General features: G+C 40.8%; 1 protein-coding gene across 16 annotated transcripts in view; it reads right to left on the reverse strand.

The window, feature by feature from the left end:
• PTPRK (protein tyrosine phosphatase receptor type K) overlaps nt 1–24,496 on the reverse strand; it is a 626,320-nt gene that overhangs the window by 114,515 nt on the left and 487,309 nt on the right. For 15 of the 16 annotated variants that reach the window (XM_030556280.1, XM_030556281.1, XM_030556266.1 and 12 more), the window contains exons 8-10: nt 11,528–11,830; nt 1,504–1,613; nt 173–374 (exon numbers count right to left, since the gene is read on the reverse strand). In XM_030556280.1, coding sequence (XP_030412140.1) covers nt 173–374; nt 1,504–1,613; nt 11,528–11,830 — 615 coding nt within the window. The remainder of the gene's footprint in view (nt 1–172; nt 375–1,503; nt 1,614–11,527; nt 11,831–24,496) is intronic. The other variant, XM_030556279.1, reaches the window with a different exon arrangement.

Here is a 24,496-nt window from a genome sequence, read left to right on the forward strand (position 1 = left end):
ACCTGCACACCCTTGGACTTGTAGCAGTATTTAGAGAATATATCCCAAAACGTTCCCAGTAAAGTTGAACCACTTTAAATGGCTGGAGTGCATGGTTATTTGTTTTTCTCCTTATTTTTAAAGTCTCAGAAACATACTGTACAAAACCATTGCCTTTTGTTTTTTCAGTTACCTGAGATGTTGGTTGTTACGTTGATTGCTGTCGCTGGTCCAAACCCTTTGACTGTGCTGGCACGTATAAAAAATTGGTAGGTAGTACCAGGGTGTAGATGTGAAAATACATGGTGCGTACTGTTCCAGACCTTTGACACAGTCTGTGGGGGTCCCGCCACTAGGACAGCAGGATCAAATGACCTTATACTGCTGTAGCTAACCTGTTAAAATGATTGTTTTTAAAATTATGTTAGAGCTTTTGGCAGACATGGGCAGAATTTTATCTATTTTCTTATTTGTAAAGGAGATCGATGGCATGCAGATACCTTACTGTAGACATCTTGAGAACATGGTATTTGCTGAATGTTATTTTATTGATAGGTATTAAAATACAATCTGTTTCACTCTTCTTTACCGCTATACATACTTTTCTCTCTTCTATCTCCCTACATTCTTAATATCTATAAGCTAGCAGGGAGCATACCTTCTGTACTCTACCTTTTCCAACAGTCACATTAAAATACTGTCTAAAATCATGCTAGGATATTCAAACCCAGCAATGACACAGTCATGAACACCATTAGCATAGGTCAGAGCCTGCAAACACTAAAAATTCAAATATTTTTATATTTTAATGAACTAATAAATTAGTATACATTAAGATTCCTCCCTCCTCCACTTTTTTTTTTTTTAAAAAGAGACAGACAGAAAGACAGACTCTGCCCCAGAGTCCCCACATTTTGAAAGTGCCTGCATCCAAGTTCCCTGTGGGCTTGGTTTTTTTTCCCAAGGGCTCAAACATAGTCATAAAAAAAGAATCGTTCTAGAATCTGCATGCTGGCTTCCTTAAAGGGAGGATAGCCAAAGTTATGGCAAAGGCTAGATAAGTCAATTTCACCATTAATAATCCTCTTCACATTTGTGTGTGTAACCTTCTCCTTCCACAAATGAGATTCCCGAGGTCTCCACTAAATCACGGCTTTGGAAGGCTGTATATTAATATTACAAGATTTAAAATTAGTGTTTCATTTACTCATGGATTCCATCATTTGTGATAGCCACACAGAAATGCTTCTTGACAAGGCCAACCAATACTATTATGTATTGCGACAAACTCTAGTCACCACAATAATTCTATTACTCTGTGAAACAGAGTAACAGCTAATTGAACAGAATCTTTCTGCAAACCATAAGCATATAAAATCATTAGTAATTATTTCCCCACTCTCTAACCTCAAGGTGAACAAATAGCATGCGTAAAAAATTGGGACACTTTTTTTTGGGGCGGTGCTGTATATAAGACAAAGCCCCTAATATCACCCTAAGCTTCCTAGACGTTCTTTCTATTACCTCATACTGCGTAATGATGCCATTTGGATCCACAGGTTCTTTCCAGTTCAGGAAGATCTTGTCTTCAAATGGGGTCCCTTTTAGTGATTTTGCAGGTACAGGGCCAGGAACTGCAAATAAATTAGAATTTTTTAAAAGTAGGACCTCTAGCAAGAGAGAGAGAGAGAGAGAGGGAGAGAGGAGTAAACTGAACATCGGGTGATGGTATACCCCATCAATGACTGCAGTTAATGCAATCCCTAAATATTAATATTCCTTTTACTGTAAAAAAAAAAAAAGGCACAAGCACATCAAAGGGTGTACTCTTACCCAGGTATGCAGGGAATGCACCCAGTCGAGACCACTCCCAAACACGGTTTCATATGAGTCACGCAAGGTAAATTAATTTGGTCTTGCAAAGCAAACAGTGAAAAAACCAAACCACATCACAGTCTCAGTCTTTAGTGAACCTCACTAACTTTAATAATAATTCAGCAGAAGGATTTTGAAGACTGCCTCAAAACCAGCCTTCCATATCAAAGGCCCATAATCATATGATTAAGTACATGTTATATTGCTCCTCCTGGCATCTACTAAAGATAGAAATGCTGGGAAACTTTGGTGTCAGTCACCCCCCTCTTCTAGCTTTGTTTTAAAAACTAAAAATCTTAATTAAAAAACAGCAGTTCAACCATCACCTCTGCTTTCCAAGACAATAATGTTAATGCTGCAGTAGAAGGAGAACTGCCTGCTTCAATCTTTCAAATAAAAGAAGTTTTTCAAAGCTTTTATCTGAACTAAGCTAGAATGACCAAAGTTTCTTATATCAATATATGTCTCCCCATCCCCAGTATAACAAGGTTTGAAGAGTCACTTTAGGACCCATGACCTGAAGTATGATTCATAATAACTAGCAATCACATCAGTACTAGGTCTGAGTGCTGAGTTATCTCCCATTTTCAGTTTATAAAATTTTCACACCCCCTTGTGCAATATGGTTCTTTTTAACCATCAGCAACTCGCCTGGAGTTGAGGATGAATGTTTTGAAAGATTGGTGGGAAGAGGGGAGTGCAGACTGAATGTAAGAAAGATTTTATTTTTAAAGTATCAGAGGGGCAGCCGTGTTAGTCTGGATCTGTAAAAGCAGCAAAGAATCCTGTGGCACCTTATAGACTAACAGACGTTTTGGAGCATGAGCTTTCGTGGGTGAATACCCACTTTGGTGCATCCGACGAAGTGGGTATTCACCCACGAAAGCTCATGCTCCAAAACATCTGTTAGTCTATAAGGTGCCACAGGATTCTTTGCTGCTTTATTTTTTAAAAAACTCTCTCAACTTAACAACTTGTTTTGATTTAAATATCCAAGCATATATTTATGTTCCCTTTTTAATTAGTTCCCTTCTCCTCCCTCCCCCCTTTATCCAACATGCAATAAGCTTCACATATGACATTTCCTGGAGATTTCCTGCAATTTTGTAAGGGGCAAAAATAAATTAAAAATCATTGGATCAAAGGAAGTGCTATGCACGGTGTTAGCAGAATCATGGAACAGAGAGTGGCCTGTCACAACAGTAAGATTTATTTCAGTCTACATAGAAGACGTAAATGATGAGCTGACCTCCGGGATAGGCAGCATAATATGATACATTAATAATACATTCATGGAGTCAGAGAAGCCCATAAGTAAACAGATGAGACTCCAACCCAACTTCATAGGAACTGTTCATCCATCTGTCAGTTGCAGACTTGGGAGAAGTTAACTAAACGTACATACTGCTGTTTTGCTTCACTGTACTGACACAGATTGTGTAGTGGATAAAGGCTGATGTGCCATGACAGCCCCTCTGTGCTGTTTGTTGCATTCAAGGATGCTGCCATAGGCGTCAGTCTATTTTTCATGGGAATGCTCGGCTGCTTCTCTTCTCCACAGCTCACATGAAGCATAGTGTTGCATGTAGTCTGACCCAGGTGATAGGTTTCATTTTACATCTGAATGTGTGTATAAGAACGTATGGGACTGTAGCTAAAGAATTCCAAACACACTTGCTTATATTTTGCTAAAACAGTTTTAAAAATGGCCTGGGGGAGGAAGGGGTAAACAAATGTCCACACATAAGTTTGCAAAGAAACCTGAAAAATTATTTATTGTATCTCATTTTTAAAGAGATTGTGCTGCATAAAGGAGTGAAACTGGACACAGGACTACAGGAGTCTTGTGTATTCAGGCACCCTCCCACATTTATTTTTAAACACCCAAGCGGGACAAGCCCACAGACTGATCGCACTGCATGATCATAGTTCGCACTTCTGCACTATAGTATTCTTTAATAGTAGCAGCAATAAGGTTAAACTGACTGGCACTACATGAACCTAGTTAGTTCCATGATTCTTTTTCCACAGGCACCAAAAAAAGCACTGGAACAAAAATTCAAACTGTGATTATAATAAACCTCTGCTGCAGAGAATGCCAGACACATAAATTGGGGGAAGGGGAGTAGAGGAAAAAATAAGTGCCTAGAAACAAAGGTTGGCAAGTGAGGAGAGGGATATATGAAAGCAAAGAGATTCTAAGGAGGAGTGTATCTGTAAACCAGAGGGCAGATTCACCAACCAGGTTAGTCAAAATAAAGCCTGAATTCTCAAGTCCAGTCCCCATGTCCCTTTCCTCAGAGATAGTTTTATTAACAAAAATATTATGCAAAAAGAGTCAATGTACCACAGGACACTAGGCAACAAAGACCTATTTCTAGGGTTGCCAACTTTAAATTGCACAAAACCGAACACTCTTGTCCTGCCCCTTCTCCAAGGCCCTACCCCCGCTCGCTCTATTCATCCTCCCTCCGTCTGTCATTCGCTCTCCCCCACCCTCACTCACTTTCACCAGGCTGGGGCAGGGGATTGGGGTGCAGGAGGGGGGTGAGGGCTCCTGCTGGGGGTGTGGGCTCTGGGGTGGGGCAGGGGCGCAGGGGGTAGGAACTCTGGGCTGGGGGTGTGGGCTCTGGGTGAGCCAGAAATGAGGGGTTCAGGGAGCAGGAGAGGGCTCTGGGCTGGGGCAGGGGATGAGGGATTTGGGGTGCAAGAGGGGGCTCTCAGCTAGGGAGTTTGGGAGAGAGTGCAGGCTGCAGATAGGGGTGTAAGAGGGGGATCTGGGCTGGGGACAAGGAGTTCAGAGTGCAGGAGGGGGTGCGGTCTCTGGCTGGGGGTTTGGGCTCTGGGGTGCAGGAGGGGCTCTGGGCTCAGGCAGGGGGATGGGGTGTGGGTCCCAGATGCGCTTACCACAGTTCCCAGGAAGCGTCCGCCAGGTTCCGGTGGCGCATGGGCAGCTCCACACACTGTCCTCGGGCCTGCAGGCATCACTCCTGCAGCTCCCATTGGTCGTGGTTCCCAGCCAGTGCAAGCTGTGGAGTCGGTACTCAGAGTGGGGGCAGCATGCAGAGCCTCCCTGGCTGCCCTTGCGCCTGTGGGCTGCAGGGACCTGGCAGCTGCTTCTGGGAGCCGCAGGGAACCAGGGCAGGCAGGGAGTCTGCCCTAGTCCTGGGCCCCTGCTGTGCCACTGACTGGGACTTTTAATGGCCCAGTTGGCAGTACCGACCGGAGCCGCCAGGGTCCTTTTTCAACTGGGCATTCTGGTCAAAAACTGGAGCTGACGTCTAATCTTTGAGTCACTGCATTCACCTGGGTGACTCAAAAAGAGAGTTTGTGGTTCCGTCAGACTTCCCTTTTCTCCTCCCAATACCTCTACGCAATGGCCCCTCATCCTCTTTTGGAGCCCAGCATTTTATAACACACATATCCGTAGACCACAGCTTCAGTTTTAATTCTGAATTCCCTTGTTTTTATGTGCGTAAATCAATTTTATTTTAGACAAGGTTTGTCAATATCTAATGAAATGGAGATAGTGTCATACCAATGTGGATAGGGCTCCCAAGTTGTTTGCACAAAGAGTTCTGAACTTATATTAAAAAATATAAAAAATAATAAATATACTATAAATTGAAAGGGAATTTCATCATGGATTTATGATGGAAATGTCACTAGCTCTTTTCATGATTTATGGATATCACAAGACGACATTTCATGAAATTATATACTTGTATAGTGCATAGCTGATAATTTATTCTTTTACATATTTGTAAGATGGCAGACTTTCCAGAATACTATACTTAAAAATAACACAATCAATTGATCTGACATCAGAATAATTATTTTAGAGCATTAAATTTGCATTAAATTACATCACAGTTATAAGGAAATTGAAATTCCCAAATAGTGTCAGTGGAATATTGTCCTGCACTAACTTTATAGGAAAAAGTATTTACTACATCAGTTTTGTTTGGAATGTTTTAAAGGACACCAACAACTATAAAATGATTCCATATTGCTTCAGTTTTCCTGCTACATAATAATGAAAGTGTCAACAGAATATTTTCTTTATTATTAAGGATACACTCCACAGTGAAGGCTGCATGGAAATACACACACTATATAGAGATATAGGCACAGTTATAGCAAGAAGAATTCCTCTGTTGTACAAAAAAAGGTAATATGTACCAGCAATAAACTGATAACATATACTCGGGGGTAAATATTCATTTACAATACTTGCAGTAAAGTGCTTTGTGGTTGTGAAAATAGCACCCAAACGTCATTCAAGTATCTGATCTTTTTGTTCTTGTACAGGGGTTCTTGACCTGGAAGTACTGAAACCTATGGGGGTTGTAAACAGATGTAAGGGGATCACAATAACCCTGCCTTTCTCATACAACTAAATGGGAGGAGGGTCATGAGATGGTATGCTGGGGTTTTCATGGGACAGAAAAGATTGACAACCACTGTTCTGGTGTATGTAGACTATGACTGCAGGCCTACAGAAGATTATAAAGCCACAAAATGGGGGTGGGGAAAAGGGACAAAAGAATATGGGGAAAGGGAAAGAACTGAGTAGATAAGATGAAGGAAGGAAGAGAAAAAAGGAGTGGAAGAAGGGAAAAAAGCAGCATAGCGAAACTGGGAATGTACAAAGAGAGAAAAAAGGATAATCAATATACATGAATTACTTTAGGAGTAACTTGCTGATTAAATGTGTAAAAACTAAAAGATGTAAAGTTTCAAGAGAGTATATTTAAAATAAAAAAAAAAAAGCACCTCTGTTATCCAACAGCAGTATTTGCAATTTTCACAGTATTTACTATAGTAAATACACAGATTAGGATTTGACAAACTCTCTCTTTCTGGTATAGGAGACTACAAGACACAATATGATTTGGAAATTAAGCCAGCTCCACAGAAATATTTCCCAATACAAATTCTAAAAATGGAAATACTGAGGAATTTATTAAAATGAAAAAGATTTGAGAGAAAAAACTTAAAATGGTCACTCAGGGAATCACAGAACAAACTCTCACCACACAATTACTACCAGTACACAATTCCAAAATACTTTCTGAGGTAACCAATGGGAGAACAGACAAGATGGCACTGTAGAAGTATCCTTTTCAATTTGACCATTGATGCAAATAACATCCTGTAACAGGGTTGGCACCCGCCTCTCGCAAGTTCCCCCTTTCTCTGGCTGATAGTGCCTGCAAACAGTTCTTTTCACAGGGTAGCACCCACCTCTCACAAGCAGCCTTTTGGCCGATGGTTCTCTCAGCAGGTCTTCAGCAACTCAGCCCTCTGGCCGAGCCACATACATTGTCCTCCCTTCCGGGGTATACAGTGCAAGTTCTTCTCATAGTCCTGGTATGGGGCCGTGGGTCTAAGGCTTCTTTCAGAGGCACGGCTTTGTTCAACCACCCAGCCAAGGCCCATTTGGGTGCCCGCAGATTGTGGTGTTTCAGCAGGTCTCCCTGGGCTCATCTTCAGCCAGACCAGCAGGACCCATCTCAGCACCCTCGCTGGCTTGGCCAGGTTCTGTGCTCAGTCCCGCTGGGCTTCAGGCTTCCTGCACTAACCTTCTGCTGGTCCTGCTGCTCTTCAGCAGCCTTCCATGGGGCTTCAGTCCTGTTTGCAGTGAGCTCTCCACAGCGAGCTGTCCGTGGTACTGCTGTTCTTCCAACCAGGGAGTCATCCAGTGTTCACTCCTCGAGCTCCACAAAGCAACTGACTTCTCTGCTAGTCTGCTTGTTTTATATAGGGCCCTTCTGGCCCCAGACTAGCTGCTCCATCAGCCCCTCTAATTGGTTGTTCCTCTGCAGCCACTCTAGGCTGCCTGGAGCACTTCTCTCTGCTCTTATTCTGGGGCTGAGTAAGGCAGGGCCATGAGGCCTCCAAGCAGGGTGCTTCTGGACCTCGTCCACACTGCCACACAACCAAATGACTTTAAAAGTCACTTCCTAAATCTGATACAAAGAACAGTCAACACTGGGCTCAAGGTACAGGGTTAGACTGGGAGGAAGAGAATTTGGAAAAACTGTGCTGCTACAGTTTCTGACTTCATTAACATAAAGCTGGAATGACTTTATAATTGGTTTCAAAGAATATATATTACTCCCAGTAAAGGAGAGGGGAACTCACGTTAACACTAACTCCAAGTATAAACAAGGTCACTGATATACAGGTGGGAAGATTCAGAAAATCAAGTGTTTTGGCAAGCGCCAGTGGATCATTTGATCAGAGTGACAAGATTCAGTATCTTTTTTCATCTGAAAGCCTTCGTACTCCATATTCCCAATAATAACCCAAAAGTTAAATTCAAGGCGAGGTTTCTACATGTTATAGTTTTTTTTGGACAAATTCTGCAAATCTAACTGACTAAAGGATATGAGAAGAGAATAAAAGGATATCTTGAAAAGGCAACTACTCAGCAACAGAGAACGAAACTCTATTCACATGGGCATAGCATCATTGCTTTGTTGATTTTCATGTAATACAGCAACTATGAATACCTATACTAAAACACTGACATATTAATAGTTCCCTCTGGTTTATATTTCTAACCACCTACAGAAAACTTAACACTAAATTTGATCTGCATAAAATATTAAAATTCTCTATGTCTCAAAAAAATCCTGTATATCAATCTCTGTGGTTCTCCACAACTACTTGTCTTCTCTAGCTATACTGTGAAATACCGCAACATTGTCTTCATTATTGCACTGTCTGAAACATCATTATTTTTCCTGTTTGCTGTAAAACTGAACACATGTTAAAAACACACAAGTGCTCCACCACATCCCAGTTTTGATTGCAGTCAGCATTTACGCAACTCATTTCATTGCTTGTACACATATACAAACACACTGCACTTGTTTCAGTTTTCTCTTTTATGTATCTATGTTAGGGTTGTCAAGGCGTTTAAAAAACTTAATCACGCGATTAATCGCATTATTAAACAATAATAAACCATCATTTATGAAATATTTTTGGATGTTTTCTACATTTTCAAATATATTGATTTTAATTACAACATAGAATACAAAGTGTAAATCAAAAATAAATATAAAGTGAGCACAGTACAAGTATTTGCACTGTAAAAAAAACCAAAATAGTATTTTTCAGTTCACCTAATACAAGTACTGTAGTGCAATCTCTTTATCTTTATCTACAAATGTAGAATTATGTCCAAAAATAAAACAATGTAAAATTTTAGAGCCTGCAAATCTACTCAGTCCTACTTCTTGTTCAGCCAATCGCTCAGACAAATAAGTTTATTTACATTTGCAGGAGGTAATGTTCCCCGCTTCTTGTTTACGTCACCTGAAACTGAGAACAGGCATTCTTATGGCACTGTTGTAGCTGGTGTTGCAAGAAATATATGTGCCAGATGCGCTCAAGATTCACGTATCCCTTCATGCTTCAACTATCATTCCAGGGGACATGCATCCATGTTGATGACGGGTTCTGCTTGATAACAATCCAAAGCAGTGTGGACTGATGCATGCTCATTTTTATTATCTGAGTCTGATACCAACAGCAAAGGTCTTTTTTGGTGGTTCAGGTTCTGTAGTTTCTGCATCAGAATGTTGCTCTTTTAAGACTTCTGAAAGCATCTCCACACCTCATCCGTCTCAGATTTTGGAAGGCACTTCAGATTCTTAAACTTTGGGTCAAGTGCTTTAGCTATTTTTAGAAATCTCACATTGGTACCTTCTTTGTGTTTTGTCAAATCTGTAGCGAAAGTGTTCTTAAAATAAACAACATGTGCTGGATCATCATCTGAGCCTGCGATAACATGAAATATATGGCAGAATGTGGGTAAAACAGCACAGGGGACATACAATTCTCCCCCCGGGGGTGCAGTCACAAACTTAATTAATGCATTATTTATTTAACGAGTGTCATCAGCCTGGAAACACGGTCTCTGGTATTGTAGCCAAAGCATGAAGTGGCATACAAATGTTTAGCATATCTGGTAAGTAAATACCTTGCAATGCCAGCTACTAAGTGCCAGGCAAATGCCTGTTCTCACTTTCTGGTGACACTGTAAACAAGAAGAGGGCAGCATTATCTCCTGTAAATGTAAACTTGTTTGTCTTAGTGATTGACTGAACAAGAAGTAGGACTGAGTGGACTTGTAGGCTCTGAAATTTTACATTGTTTTGTTTTTGAGTGCAGTTATGTAACAAAAAAAATCGACATTTGTAATTTGCACCATCATGAAAAAGAGATTGCACTACAGTACTTGTATGAGGTGAATTGAAAAATACTATTTCTTTTATCATTTTTACAGAGCAAATATTTGTAAATCAAAATATACACTTATTTAAATTACAATACAGAATACAATATATATGAAAATGTAGAAAAATATCAAAAAATGTAATAAATTTTAATTGACATTCTATTGTTTAACAGTGCGATTAAAACTGCAATTCATCACGATTAATTTATTTAATCAATTTTTTTGAGTTAATTGCATAAGTTAATTGTCATTAATTGACAGCCCTAATCTATGTCCTTACATGTATGTGCACACACACAAGGTTTCTTTCTCTATTATGTGAATTGGCAGTTAGTCAGCTAAAGGTAATTAAGCCAGCTCTATTTCCATACTATCGTTTGCATCTAATTAAGGAACTTTATTAGAATTCCATATTAAGATTCATAACAAACAATCACTGAATAGCTTGATAAACATCTAAATCTGTCCTTTGTTTCTCCTCATGTAAGTAAGGCTGTCTTGCTAGTGGACTTAAACCAGGGACATGAAGACAGAGGTCTCAAAAAATTACTTTTTCTCTTTTTTAAAAAGTCAGCTAATAGATAATATATGTGCTATATAACATGCAACATATTCTGTTGAAGTTATCCTGAATTTCAGGTAGAATCTGAACTGAATATTTAAATATAAATGTACAGAATAAATTTCCTCTATTGAATATTCTGAAAAAAGGTCCTTAACTAACACCACAAATGGTCCTCGTGTCCTATATGAATATATTTCATAATTAAGGAAATATTTTTATCCGACATAAAAGTTATGCACAGTGGCATGGGCTAAATATTGGTCCATTTCACTTAGTTTTTCAGAATGACTACTAAAATATTTGAAAAGCCCCAGTTTTGGGGGCCATTTAACCTTCTTACAAACTAATTAATAGACCAGGGGTGGCCAAACTCTGGCTCGTGAGCTACATGAGGTTCTTTTACCATTAAAGTGAGGCTTGCAGAGCTCCCCATGTCACCCCCACATTCTCCATCTACCAGACTCGGAGATCGGGGAGAGAGGAGTTTGGGACCTCTGCCTTGCAATGAGGTGGTGGAGTAGGACATTCTGCCCAGCGGGGAGTGGGGTCACAGAGCTTCAGCCCTGCAGGATGTTCCTTCTGGGGCTCAGGGTTTCAGCAAGAGTGGGGCTGAAGCCCAGAGTCTTGTCAGGTGCCTCCCACAGAGCTGAAGCCCCAAGCCCTGGAGCCTGGCAAATGTGCTCTAGCTCTCGAACTTCTGAAGATTGTCGTATGTGGCTTGGAGGACCAGTAAGTTTGGCCACCCCTGGAACAGACTGACTTTTGTTCATCAGAAAACGTATTTTAACTCACTACACCATTCCCTCCCACTCCTTTAGATTAGATATCATGTCTATAATAGTATTTCTGCATACCATCTTCATCTGTTTGAATAATGGTCTCCTCACTCTCCTTTCGCCCTTCAGGATTAGTTAGGATCATTTTGAGGCTGACATTTGTGTAAGGAGGCAGGTGATCCACCACATGCTGGGGTGCTTTGGGGTCCATATCCAAGCAGTCTGCTTTGTTCTCATTGTGACCATGGAAGTAGTGGTAGCAAATAGTTACATTGAAAGTGTGACATCGAGTAATATTGTAACCCAGAGACTCCCAATCCACTGCAATATGTCTTGCCCGGATCTCAGCAATCTTCAGAGTTTTTGGTGTTCTCATGGGCTCTAGAAGACACAGAATATAATGGAGATAACACTGTTAACGTTTCCCACATTCACATTGACTTGTTAAGTGATAGAAATGTCAAAGCACTGGAGATACCCAGAATGTACAAACCCATCACTGGAAGAAGTGACACCCCTTGCAAGAAATACCCTGAGGTGAAATGCCACACATTTTCATTTCTTTCTGCTCCGTCTCTTCTCTGTAGGTTTCAATCAGTGATTAAGATTTACCAACATTAAAAATAAAATGTTAATTAACAGTGCTAAAAATTCAAAGCATTTAAGAATACAGAAGGCAAATTCAGGAAGAGTGACCAAAAGGCCACCACAGCTGTTGTTGCTAACTTCCCCCTATTTCCCCTTATTGTTTTTTAAATGAGTGAATTAGATAATATATCACAGCGGTGAAGAGTCAACATGCTCTATGGTATGATTTATATCATGCCACCAAGCTATGCTGTATACTAATTACACTAATTGCTGTACTAAACTAGCAGTTACAAAAATGATGCAGATATTCATTAACGTTTATTATTTCAGTAATGATGCTATTCATTCAAGTAAGAAAGTCAAGAAATATTACAAAACACTTTTGGATGTTTACATCATATTCTGCCTGCTTTCACCACCCAATACACTTTGCCTGTGCATAGCTCTGAGCTAGTAATCGGTGCACCATCACTCAAGCTCAACTGTTATCTGCCCATGAACTTCCACTCAGCTAGAAAGTAACAGCAGAACATGGAATACTTGGCTGGGTTGCCATCAATCTATCATTGTCTCTCCAGCACATTCATCCCTCATGCAAGACTAACTTTTATAGTCAAACTTAATTAAAATGATTACACAATGAAAGTCATGACCATGAAAATATATATAACACTAGAGCTGTACTAGAAATTTACCAAGGGAATGTTTCTACATTCTTAATATATATTTGCTTGACAAAGAAAATAAAGCAAGCTCTAGGATACACTTTAACTTTGTGTCTTTGCTGATTCAAGGTGAAAACGACAAGAGAGAATACACATACATGAAACACATTCTTCTTTTTGGGGTGCAACTGTCCTGTGTAATTTTCCTTTATGAATCAAGAATCTCAAGTAGGCAAATGTTCTGTAGAAAGCACAGATGGCCTATCCAAACGTGTGAGAGTCTCAAGGAATATACTCTATTCAGCATGCAGTTTACAAGACAACTGCAACCCAACTACTTAATTTTCTTTACACACACACACACACACACACACAATTATGGATTAAAAGTCACACATTAGTTTTCTTAATATTCACATTAACCTATCACCTCCCTCTCAAATCCACTATGAGCTTGAATTTAATTGTTCTCTTCCACCCTTGAGTACCGAGTTACTATCAAACTCATGGTAAAAGAAAAATATTAGACTTCCTGGGTAGTGGCCTTCTGAACACGTTGCCCAATGTGCCAAAACTACTAGGATTGAGAGAAATAATTTAATGGGTGCATGGAGATCAGATGGATGATGGAGGGACATAAGCTTCCTTTGGAAAGTGAGCATTGGGTGTTACCTGTCTGCTCATCTATCTGAAAAACAGTAGTTATAAAGAAGAGCAGTAACCTGACAGTTCCTCAGGATACGTCTATGCTATAAGCTCTGTGGAAGGGGTTTTTCCGTCGCTGTATTAAAGGCACCCTCAGGCCTGGTCTACACTATGCGTTTAAACCGAATTTAGCAGCGTTAAACTGATTTAACCCTGCACCTGTCCACACAACGAGGCCCTTTATATCGATATAAAGGGCTCTTTAAACCAGTTTCTGTACTCCTCCCCGATGAGAGGAGTAGCGCTGAAATCGGTATTGCCATGTCGGATTTGGGTTAGTGTGGCCACAAATCGACTGTACTGGCCTCCGGGCGGTATCCCACAGTGCACCATTGTGACCGCTCTGGAAAGCAGCCTGAACTCAGATGCACTGGCCAGGTAGACAGGAAAAGCCCTGCGAGCTTTTGAATTGCATTTTCTGTTTGTCCAGAGCGGAGCTCTGATCAGCACAGGTGGCGATGCAGTCCCAAATCCAAACAGAGCTCCAGCATGGACCATACGGGAGATACTGGATCTGATCGCTGTATGGGGAGACAAATCTGTTCTATCAGAGTTCCGTTACAGAAGACGAAATGACAAAGCATCTGAAAAAATCTCCAGGCTACGACAGACAGAGGCCACAGCAGGGACTCGGCACAGTGCTGCGTGACAAGTGTAACAGAAAGCCAAAGAATCAAATGGACACTTGTGGAGGGAGGGAAGGAGGAGGGACTGAGGACTCCAGCTATCCCACAGTTCCCGCAGTCTCCGAAAAGCATTTGCATTCTTGGCTGAGCTCACAATGCCTGAAGGGTCAAAAACATTGTCTGGGGTGGTTCAGGGTATATCTTTGTCAATTTACCCCCTCTCTCCCCCCCGTGAAAGAAAAGGGGAAAAATTCATTTCTTGCCATTTTTCAATATCACCGTATGTCTACTGCATGCTGCTGGTAGACATGGTGCTGCGGGGCTGAACAGCAGCATCCCCTCCCCTTCCTTTCCTGATGGCAGACGGTACAAAATGGTGGAAAACCATCATCAGCCCGTGAGTGCTCCTGGCTAGCCTCGGGGAGATCAGCCGGCGGCGCCTGGGTGAAAATGGGAATGACTCCTTGTCATTTCAGGCAGATGGTACAAAATGCTGGGTAACCGTCCTCATCATAGCAGCTGGAGCCTGAGCTCCATCAGCCCCCCTGCCCCTTTCCTGTCTAAAGAAAAGATTCTGTACTCCCTGGACTATCATAGCAGCGGGGATGCTGGGCTCCTCTCCCCCACACTGCTTAATGTCCTGCCTGGACTATCATAGCAGCTGGAGGCTGCCTCCCCCTCATTTTATCTCACTAACAAGTCAGTGTTCCTTATTCCTGCATTCTTTATCACTTCATCACACAAATGGGGGGACATTGCCATGGTAGCCCAGGAGGGGTGTGGGAGGAGGGAAGCAACGGGTGGGGTTGTTGCAGACGCACCCCCTAGGATGGCATGCAGCTCATCATTTCTGCGGGACCTCTGGGGCTGTGACCTAGAGCGGCTGTGCTCTCTGGCTCTCTAGTAGACTTACCCCATATTCTAGGCAGGACTGACTCTATTTTTAGACAAAACATAAAGAAGGGAATGACCTGGGGAGTCATTCCCATTTTTGTCCATGTGTCAAAGTTTCTTTCCCCACTCTGAACTCCAGGGTACAAATGTGGGGACCTGCATGGGCACTTCTAAGCCTAATTACTAGCTTAGCTCTGGTATACTGCCACTACCCAGAATTCCAGTGTCTGGGGCACTCTCTGTTCCCCCAAAACTTTCCCCCCCGGGTTGCCTTGAGGGACTTCACCAATTCCCTGGTGAACACAGATCCAAACCCCTTGGATCTTAAAACATGGAGAAATCAATCAGGTTCTTAAAAAGAAAACTTTTAATTAAAGAAAGAAAAGGTAAAAATTATCTCTGTAAAATCAGGATGGAAAATGCTTTAGAAGGTAATCAGATTCCTATAGACCAGAGGGCTCCCCCCCGCCCAAGCCTTAGGTTCAAAGTTACAGCAAACAGAGGTAAAATCCTTCCAGCAAAAAGAACCATTTACAAGTTGAGAAAACAAACATAAGACTAACACGCCTCGCGTGGCTGATTACTTACACGTTTGAAACATGAGAGACTGATTCAGAAAGATTTGGAGAGCCTGGATATACGTCTGGTCCCTCTTAGTCCCAAGAGCGAACAACACCACCACAAAGAGCACTAACAAAAGACTTCCCTCCACCAAGATTTGAATGTATCTTGTCCCCCTATTGGTCCTCTGGTCAGGTGTCAGCCAGGTTTACTGAGCTTCTTAACCCTTTACAGGTAAGAGAGACATTAACCCTTAACTATTTGTTTATGACACCATGTGCCCCCGGCCGACCTCAGCGAGGCCAGTCAGGAGCACCCATGACAGCAGCAGATGGTACAAAATGAATGATAACCGTCATCACCACTTTCCAATTGCAAACAGTACAAAAATAATTGATAACCGTCATCTCATTGCCAATTTACAATGGCAGACAGTGGAATAAGGATGGTAACCATCTCTGCTACCTTGCAAAAGCAAATGAATGCTGCTGTGTAGCGCTGCAGTACCATCTCTGTCAGCAGCATCCAGTACACATAAGGTGACAGTGACAAAAGGTAAAACAGGCTCCATGGTTGCCATGCTATGGCGTCTGCCAGGGCAATCCAGGGAAAAAGAGCACGAAATGATTGTCTGCCGTTGCTTTCACGGAGGAAGGAATGAGTGACGACATTTACCCAGAATCACCCACGGCACTGTTTTTGCACCATCATGCATTGGAATCTCAACCCAGAATTCCAATGGGCGGGGGAGACTGCGGGAACTATGGGATAGCTACGGGATAGCTACCCACAGTGCAACGCTCCAGAAATCGACGCTAGCCTCGGTACATGGACGCACACCACCGAATTAATGTGCTTAGTGTGGCCGCGTGCACTCGACTTTATACAATCTGTTTTACAAACCCGGTTTATGTAAAATCGGAATAAGCCCATAGTGTAGACATACCCCCACAGAAGGCAGTCTATACTGGGGCTTAGGTCAGCTTAACTATGTCTTTCTGGGAGGGATATATTTTTCACACCCTTGAGCAACACAGCTAAATTAACTTAAAACTTTAGGTGCAGACTAGACCTCAGAATGGGATGGTTCAGGATCAGTTTCCCTTTAGCAAGTGTAGAAAATCCATATTCCAATGTTTTAGGAGAATATAAAAAGGAAAAAAAAATACCAAGTCTTTTTAGACTTTTTTAGCCAGACATTTTAGACTTTGACAAGGTGAGTGAGATAATCTTGTATTACACATCAACTTCTGTTGGTGAGAGAGACAAGCTTTTGAGTTTACAGGTGACCCGAAGAAAAGCTCTGTGTAGCTCAAAAGCTTGTCGCTCTCAATAGAAGTTGGCACAATAAAAGATATGGCTACCACAATACTGCATACAACCTTCAGACTTGACAGACCATAACAGGAATAAACATCACTATGCACCCTGATTGAGAATCTGAAATCTAAAGAAATAAGTGGAAGTCTGTGTAATTAGACAAGTTTTGTTTTATATATTACTTTCTCATCTAAAAATGATCCCACTGTTCTCAAATTTCTTTTTCTTTTTCCTATCCCAAGTCATGCCCCCACACCTGCGCTATAAAACACACATTTCTAACCTGCTCTGTGTATTAAATTAATTTACAAAGAGCATATGCACATAATATAGGATAGTTGGTTCTGAAGATTCAAGCCTTGCATGTCTGAGAATCAAGCAAAGCCTTAGACCAACCAACCGGTGACGGGAAATGCACTGAATTTTGATTTGGTTTCCTCCAAGTCAGAACCTTAATATGTATTCACACTATGTTACATAGGATTTTTGAAACAACAACAACAGAAAAACAAACGTTTTGTTAATCTTGAAAAAAGTATTTTACAATTCTATGCAAATTTTACAAATGTGTGTCATTATCAGAGGAGATATTAAAAAGCATCCTCTATTCACCTGTCGAAAAAGGAGGAATATGATAGCAAGCATGATCTAGCTTTCTCACAAGCACTCTCATCTTTGGCAGAGATTAACCAATTCTGCACGACTGAGATAGTAATTAAAGTCTACAGAGTCTCTCAACAGCTTTGGTAAACTCTGCCAACTGTCCCACTGCTGCTAAAATGATGCTTTAAACACAATTTTACTCTTGCCTCTGAAAAACATTCACAACAGGGCTCTCTAGAGGTAAAGTCCAATTGTTTTAAACTGCTGCACCACAAATTCTCCATCTGTAAGACCCTGGTAGAAAGTAATCTTCCAATAATTATTTTTCTCAGATAAAAAGCTATTGAATTGCTTAGTATGCTTCAGGAAAATTGCTGCATCTCATTATGAAAAAAATTATTTTAGATAAGAAAAAGAGAAAGCTCCCTCCCCAGTCACATTGCCATGATGTCCTTCAGAGCTTTACTTTTCCCCAAAACGTTATCTTAATTCTCCTGTAATTTCATTCCAACTGACGGTTATTTTCTCAGTTAAAGGTATCCTTCCAGGAACAGCAGTCCAAGCCAGTGTGTGGTGGGCAAGGCCAGCTCCAGGCCCCAGCACGCCAAGTGTGTGTTTGGGGCGGCATGCCGGGGGGGACGCTCTGCCGGTCGCCGGAAGGACGGCAGGTGGCTCCGGTGGATCTCCCGCAGACGTGCCTGCAAGAGGTCCACCGGAGCTGCGGGACCAGCGGACCCTCCGCAGCCACGTCTGCGGGAGATCCACCAGAGCTGCGGGACCGGCGAGCGGCAGAGCGCCCCCCGCAGCGTGCCGCCATGCTTGGAGTGGCGAAATGGCTAGAGCCGGCCCTGGTGGTGGGGTGTGTAGCCATTTATTAATCTCATCCCTTGGTGGTTGTAATTTCCCTCCCTTGAACTTTCCAATCACAGTTAGAACTGCTTTGTCTAAATAGCATGAACGTCACTCCAGAACTTGCTTCTCTGTTATATTAGGTTATACCAAAGTGGTATACCCTGCTTAACATGAATGGAATAAGACTCCTTCCAGAACACTCCTAATTTCTTAATCAATGAACTGAAACTAAAATAATAACAACAATACAAGCTCTTGCCATTTTCAAAGTACTGTACAAACATTAATCTTCTCAACACCTGGTCCTGTCAGATAGGTAAGTATTATTATTCCCATTTGACTAATGAGAAAACAGACACAGAGAAGTTAAGTGACTTGCTCAAGACCACAAGGTAATTTATTGTCAGAGCCAGGAATAGAATTCAGATGTACCTGGCTCCCATCTATGTTAAATAACACGGGCTAACAATAGCAGTGGCACATGCACCAAGCTTAGGTTTCAAATATTAATTCCCAATGAAAAAGATAACTCTATCACTGCTCCTCAATGTCAGTTCTTTAAAGGGGATCAGAAAAGATTTTGCTAAAAGAAAAAAAATATTAATTGAATATCTATGCAGAATTAACAAATAATTTGAAACCACCTTTATGTACTCATTCCCTTGAGTCACAAGTTACACCTATCCTCAAACTTTAGGCACAGGAACAGTTCAAATTTTTAAAAGAAAACTTTACATGAAACAATTTCAATTCCCTCAATGTCAGTACCCCATCCCCCCTTCCTCATCTCAAACTCAACCTCTCCCTTCAGAAAAAATCTGAGTGAATAGATAGCTCTCACAGCATGCTCTGAAGGACAAATCTGAGAGTCTATTACCCCAAGGGAGGAGAAAGTTTAATTGTTCAGCAGGCCTCCCTCCACAGAGAACACTCTTCCCCTCGGTGAAAACATCTAGGGGCCATGAACTCAAGTTGACTGTAACTTTCAGATTTAAAATGAGAGAGAGAGAGAGAGAGAGAGAGAGAGAGAGAGAGAGATGGACATTCTTTAAGGCCCTGATTTAGCAAGGAAATTAAAGCATGTGCCTAAGAACCCTAGTTGAATCAGGGCCTACAATACTTATGTGTCAAGTATCGAATTTTGCATCCAAGATTTTCCTAACAAGGACCTGAACAAATCACAGTTAACAGAGTGCCATTTTAGGTGAGTTGTGAACTGTCAAGAATCAAAATAGGATTTTCAGATGCAGCAAAGTGAAGGAGAAACTGTTTCTCAAGTATCTGGAAAATTGTTATTTTAAACTTTGTACAAATTTGGTGTTCATTGTGCTGCTTTGCAAGCTCAAGCTGCTGTTTATGGTGTAAAGCTATAACAAGGGACAGTATTCAAATTTTTTGTTTTTGAGTTTAAAATATACTTTAAATAAAGCAATTAACTATTTGGGATTTTTGGCATTAAATCTTGTTTTTTAACATTAAAATGTGGGGTTCTACTCAAAAGCCATTTCCCCAAAGAACTAAAAAAATAAATTAAATACATTTCTTACAGGGGACAACTCTTCATGTGGGGCAGTGGCAAAGGGCTCAAGTGGCTCATTAGATGCTGTATGAGGTGAGAAAATCAGTTGGCATTTGAAAGATTTCCAAGATAACTGACAGGAAGCAAAGTAAATCTGAGTATTTTGATTGCCAACAGCATACCTTCTTTGGTCATTACAGTGACAGAAGATTTGAAGGATTTAATTTTTATCTTTAAATCAGGGAGAACAGAGTGTATATATGTGGAAGGGAACTGTTCATGTGAGGGGTTGAGGGAAGTTGGATTCAATTCTAAATCTAGATTCAGATTGGCGGAGAGGTAGGTGCTCAGATATCATGCTGCCAGGGGCCATGTAATAGTTTAGACTAGACTAATCCTAGACAGATCAATTTTTTTCCTTTCATAAAAGGACAAAATACACTGTCTAATCATCATTGTCTCGTTCAATATCACCACCCCCTTTCCACCACCCGATCCTTCCCTAACCTCCACTCTAATTACATCCATGATTTCTCAGCTACCACTCAACCCCTATCTGCACACACTCTCTTCCACCTCAAAGTCTGTCTTCAGTTTTGGCTTAACTTCAATATGTGCTGCTTTGTCTCCTCCTCTTATGCTGTTGAACATCTCTGGAGAAAGTTCCATGATCACGTGGACTTCCTCCACTACAAATTTATTCTGCCATCTTCCGGCTCAAGCAGCACTACATTCTCCACTCTGATTCCCATGCTGGTAATGTCAGCTGTCTATTCACTGCTTTTGATGCTGTCCTCAACCTCTCCCTCACTCTTTCCCACCTTAATCTTGGCTCAGGACCTTGTCAACTTTTTCAGTGATAAAAGTAAAATATTCAAGCTGAATTCCTCACCTCTTTCTCTCCTCCATTTCTGTCCTAGACCTTTCATCACTGCCCTGAAGCTGGTCTCGAAGTTCTAATAATCTCTTCTTGGCTAAATCTCAGGGCCTCACCTTCCTTGACCTCTCCTGTATTGGTGGGGGATGTATGGGGCGCCATCCTTGGCCCCTCTAAATCTTACTGATCTCTAGGTAATCTTACCTGCCCACAGGGCTCCAACCACTATATTTATGCTGATTACTCAGACTTTCATCTCTTCACTTATCTCTTCCTCTAATTCTGCATCTCTGCTTGTCTTTCTGACATTTCCATGTGGATGTCTTGCCATTAACTTAGTTAGATCAACAGGTCATCTTCCTGTCCCCATTTTTTTTTGGTCAACATTGGAAAGACCACCATTCTCTCAGTAACTAAGCCCTATACCCTGGCCTAAGTCCTCCATTTCTTTGTTACTCCTACTTGGCGTGTCTTGTCTTTGACTGTAAGATCTTAGAGGTAGATACTGTCTCTTACAATATATGCACAGCACCCAGGACCATAGGGTGCCATTTAAGATCTCTGGATATTACAGCAGCAAATTAATAATAACAGATCATCAGCCTCCCTATTTCTAACTGAATGGAAATATGATTCCAGATAATAGGAACAGAGTGACTAAACACTCAGATAAAACACAGCACATTTTTAAGATTTGTTTCAGTACTACAATAATGCATATTTTATAATAATTGACAATTGCGTCAACGGCTAATTTACTTAAACCAAATATTGATCTCCAGTTCAAAGCCTAAACATAGTCAGGAATAGCAAACCTGAGAGAGAGAGAGGAGAAAAAAAAGTCTGTACATTTAAGCTGGCTCTTCAATCCATGTCCAAAACTGTACCAAATAAAAGAATTACACACACAGGGACTTCATGTGCAACAATTTATGGATCAAAAAGATTTAACCCAACTTTATAAGATAAAATAAAGAACAACTTTGTAATTCTTTAAAGTTAATAATAGAGGGATAGATGGCAGGAAGAGATCAAACCTGTTGACCCCCAGACACCTCTCAATAGCAGTATGATTTAATAAGTAGCTTGAGAACAGATAGAATGAAATTCAATTTCTTTAGCGCTAGATAGGTGACACATGATTTGAGAGGTCAATATCAGTGTCTCTTTGTAGAGATTATCTCAATTTATTCAGAGGTAGCTGTGAAAACAAAACCCTCCACAGCTACAAAAAAAACAAGGGCAGAGCATGCATTTGCCCAGTACCAATTTTTAATGATAAAATTTATAATCCTGCAGTCAATCAGAGGGGGAAAATGCCCCAAATCTTGTAACCAAAAAAAAGCTGTTTTCAAAGATGTACATAAAATAAGGATACTGAAGCATGACAAGTGCTTTGCCACTGCTGCCAATCATCAGAAATCCTAAAGGTTGATTGCAATGCACAATATCAATTCCATTTATCTGAAAAAACATAAGTGGGTTTTCTGACCAGAAGATAAAACACATTTGTCTGTATGAAATTGAGAACAACGGGACACATTTTACAGCAAAGGTAAATTCAGATAAAAGAACTGGGCCCCTTGAGTGACAGGGTATTCAATGCCTTTTTTTTCCCTTGAGATGTTTATTTCTGTTTGTGTGACATTACAATCAAAAGGCAGCTCAAAACGTCTACACGCTGAAGAGCAACATGTTGCATAATCACTTGGTATGCCAAAATAATTTTAACTATACTCATTACAACTCTTATTAAGCTAATGATGGCTTAGATTGACTTGACTGGTAACGCAAGAAGAGGAGAGCCCTGAGTGTGTATGAAACTGGAGGACTCTTGCTACTTTGGGTGTGGGGCTAGACACAGTACACAAATACACACATTTTTGGGACAAGACCAGTGCTGAGGGCTGCAAGTTTTATTAATTTTTTTTAGCACCTATTGCCATGGCTGCTAAGACCTTTGAATACAGACAATGACATACAAAACAAGGTTGTAGCAAAACTCTTAAAACACAAACACAATTTTTAATTGACTAACTTAAAAAAGTCAATGTTTTTCGATAGAGCCCCCTTAAAATAGTGTGATCTGACATTTTAAAAGAAGAATTACTTTTTTAAAGGTGATGGGTTTCCCTTCTTTTGCTGAGAGTCTTTTCAGCAAAGGACAGCAGATAGGCTCAAGAGCAACACAACCACATTTTCTTAGGCTCTTCCCTACTTCTCCCTCTGAACACTGCCTATCCGCCCGTCTGCCCATTCTTTCATAAGTAGCACCATTGAGGTAAGGCCTCCTGAATTTTAAACGTCCCCTTGGAAAATGCTGAGGAGTCCCAGGGAGTATAGTATTAAGCTGCCCATCCAACAACAGCCTGGTTGAATACTGAAATTAGCTCACTGAATGAAGGGGTCTCAGAAATAAAGAAGAGGTTTATTCTAGCTGCCACCATGGTACTTGTTGCTCTCTGGTTTTGTGAGGGGACCCAGAAAAATAAAACACCTCCTAGTCCAATCTCAACCTACAGCTTTGCTCCTGTAAACACCTTGCAGAGCAAGCCAAGGGACAAGCATGCAGTTGAACTGCCCACTTCAGAGCAGGGCATGAATGATGTCATTATTCTAGCGCATGAGACAAGAAGTTTGACTGACTGATCAAGAGAATACACAAACTGCTGTCAAATGTAAAACGTAAACAGAAACAAAAACAGTTTTACTTCCCTAACTTGATTCAGAATACTTATAAGTAGACAAACCAAAACAAAAACAGACAGAAATGTGATTGAGAAATTGGCTGTCTCTATTCATAAATTAAAAGAAATAAATTAATCTTGCAGCATTCCCAAAAAGTCACTAGGTTAGAGCTATGATGAATGTCTAAAGAAGATCAGTAAAAGCAGCAATGAAGATCAAATGCTAAAGACAGAGTCTCAGTGAGAAAGTGTGCACCACTAGAACCCTCATTTGGCACAGGCAGTTCACCACTACTGATGCTTGTAGCAGGCTTTAGGAATGGTAGAATTCAGATGTGTGTGAATGTGTCTGTGTGTGTGAGAGAGAGAGAGAAAAACAGCAAGCACACGTGCTGGGACAAGCTGAGATTAGGGATAGAGCCCATATTTAAGTTATGAATAAAACCTAAAAGTCCTAACTCAGGTGCTCTGTGTTGGCATATGCTCTGATTGAGGTCAAGTAAAGTGACAGAAATTCCATACTCAGATGGCTGGAGCACTAGCCATCAAAAATAGAGCCTATTCAGTTGTACTACTCAACCTAAACTGGTAAACACTGCAGGTCAGAAGTCAATAAAGTAGATACTATTATGCTCTATAGTAAATATGGAATCTCTTACTTCACTAAGACTCAAAAAAGTAATAATAATGTCATATCCTATTTTTATACCTTAGAGTTTAAAACTTCATGAAATCTTATTTGATCTCCTATTACACAGAAAAACGTACTACTTTCCAAGGACAAGTTATTGAGTTTTAAGTAGGGTTGTCAATTAATCATCACCTGAAAGTGAAAAATGTAGCTGGTGTTGCAAGATATTTACATGACAGATATGCTAAACATTCATATGCCCATTCATGCTTTGACCACAGTTCTAGAGGACATGCTTCCATGCTGATGATGCTTGTTAAAAAATAATGAGTTAATTCAATTTGTGACTGAACTCCTTGGGGAAGAATTGTCTCTCCCCTGCTCCATGGTTTGACCCACATTCTGCCATATATTTTATGGTATAGCAATCTCAGATGACAACCCAGCATATGTTGTTTGATTTAAGAACACTGCAGATTTGACAAAATGCCAAGAAGGTATCAATATGAGATTTCC

This window comes from Gopherus evgoodei, chromosome 3, assembly GCF_007399415.2.
Source record: "Gopherus evgoodei ecotype Sinaloan lineage chromosome 3, rGopEvg1_v1.p, whole genome shotgun sequence".
Lineage (NCBI taxonomy): Eukaryota > Metazoa > Chordata > Testudines > Testudinidae > Gopherus > Gopherus evgoodei.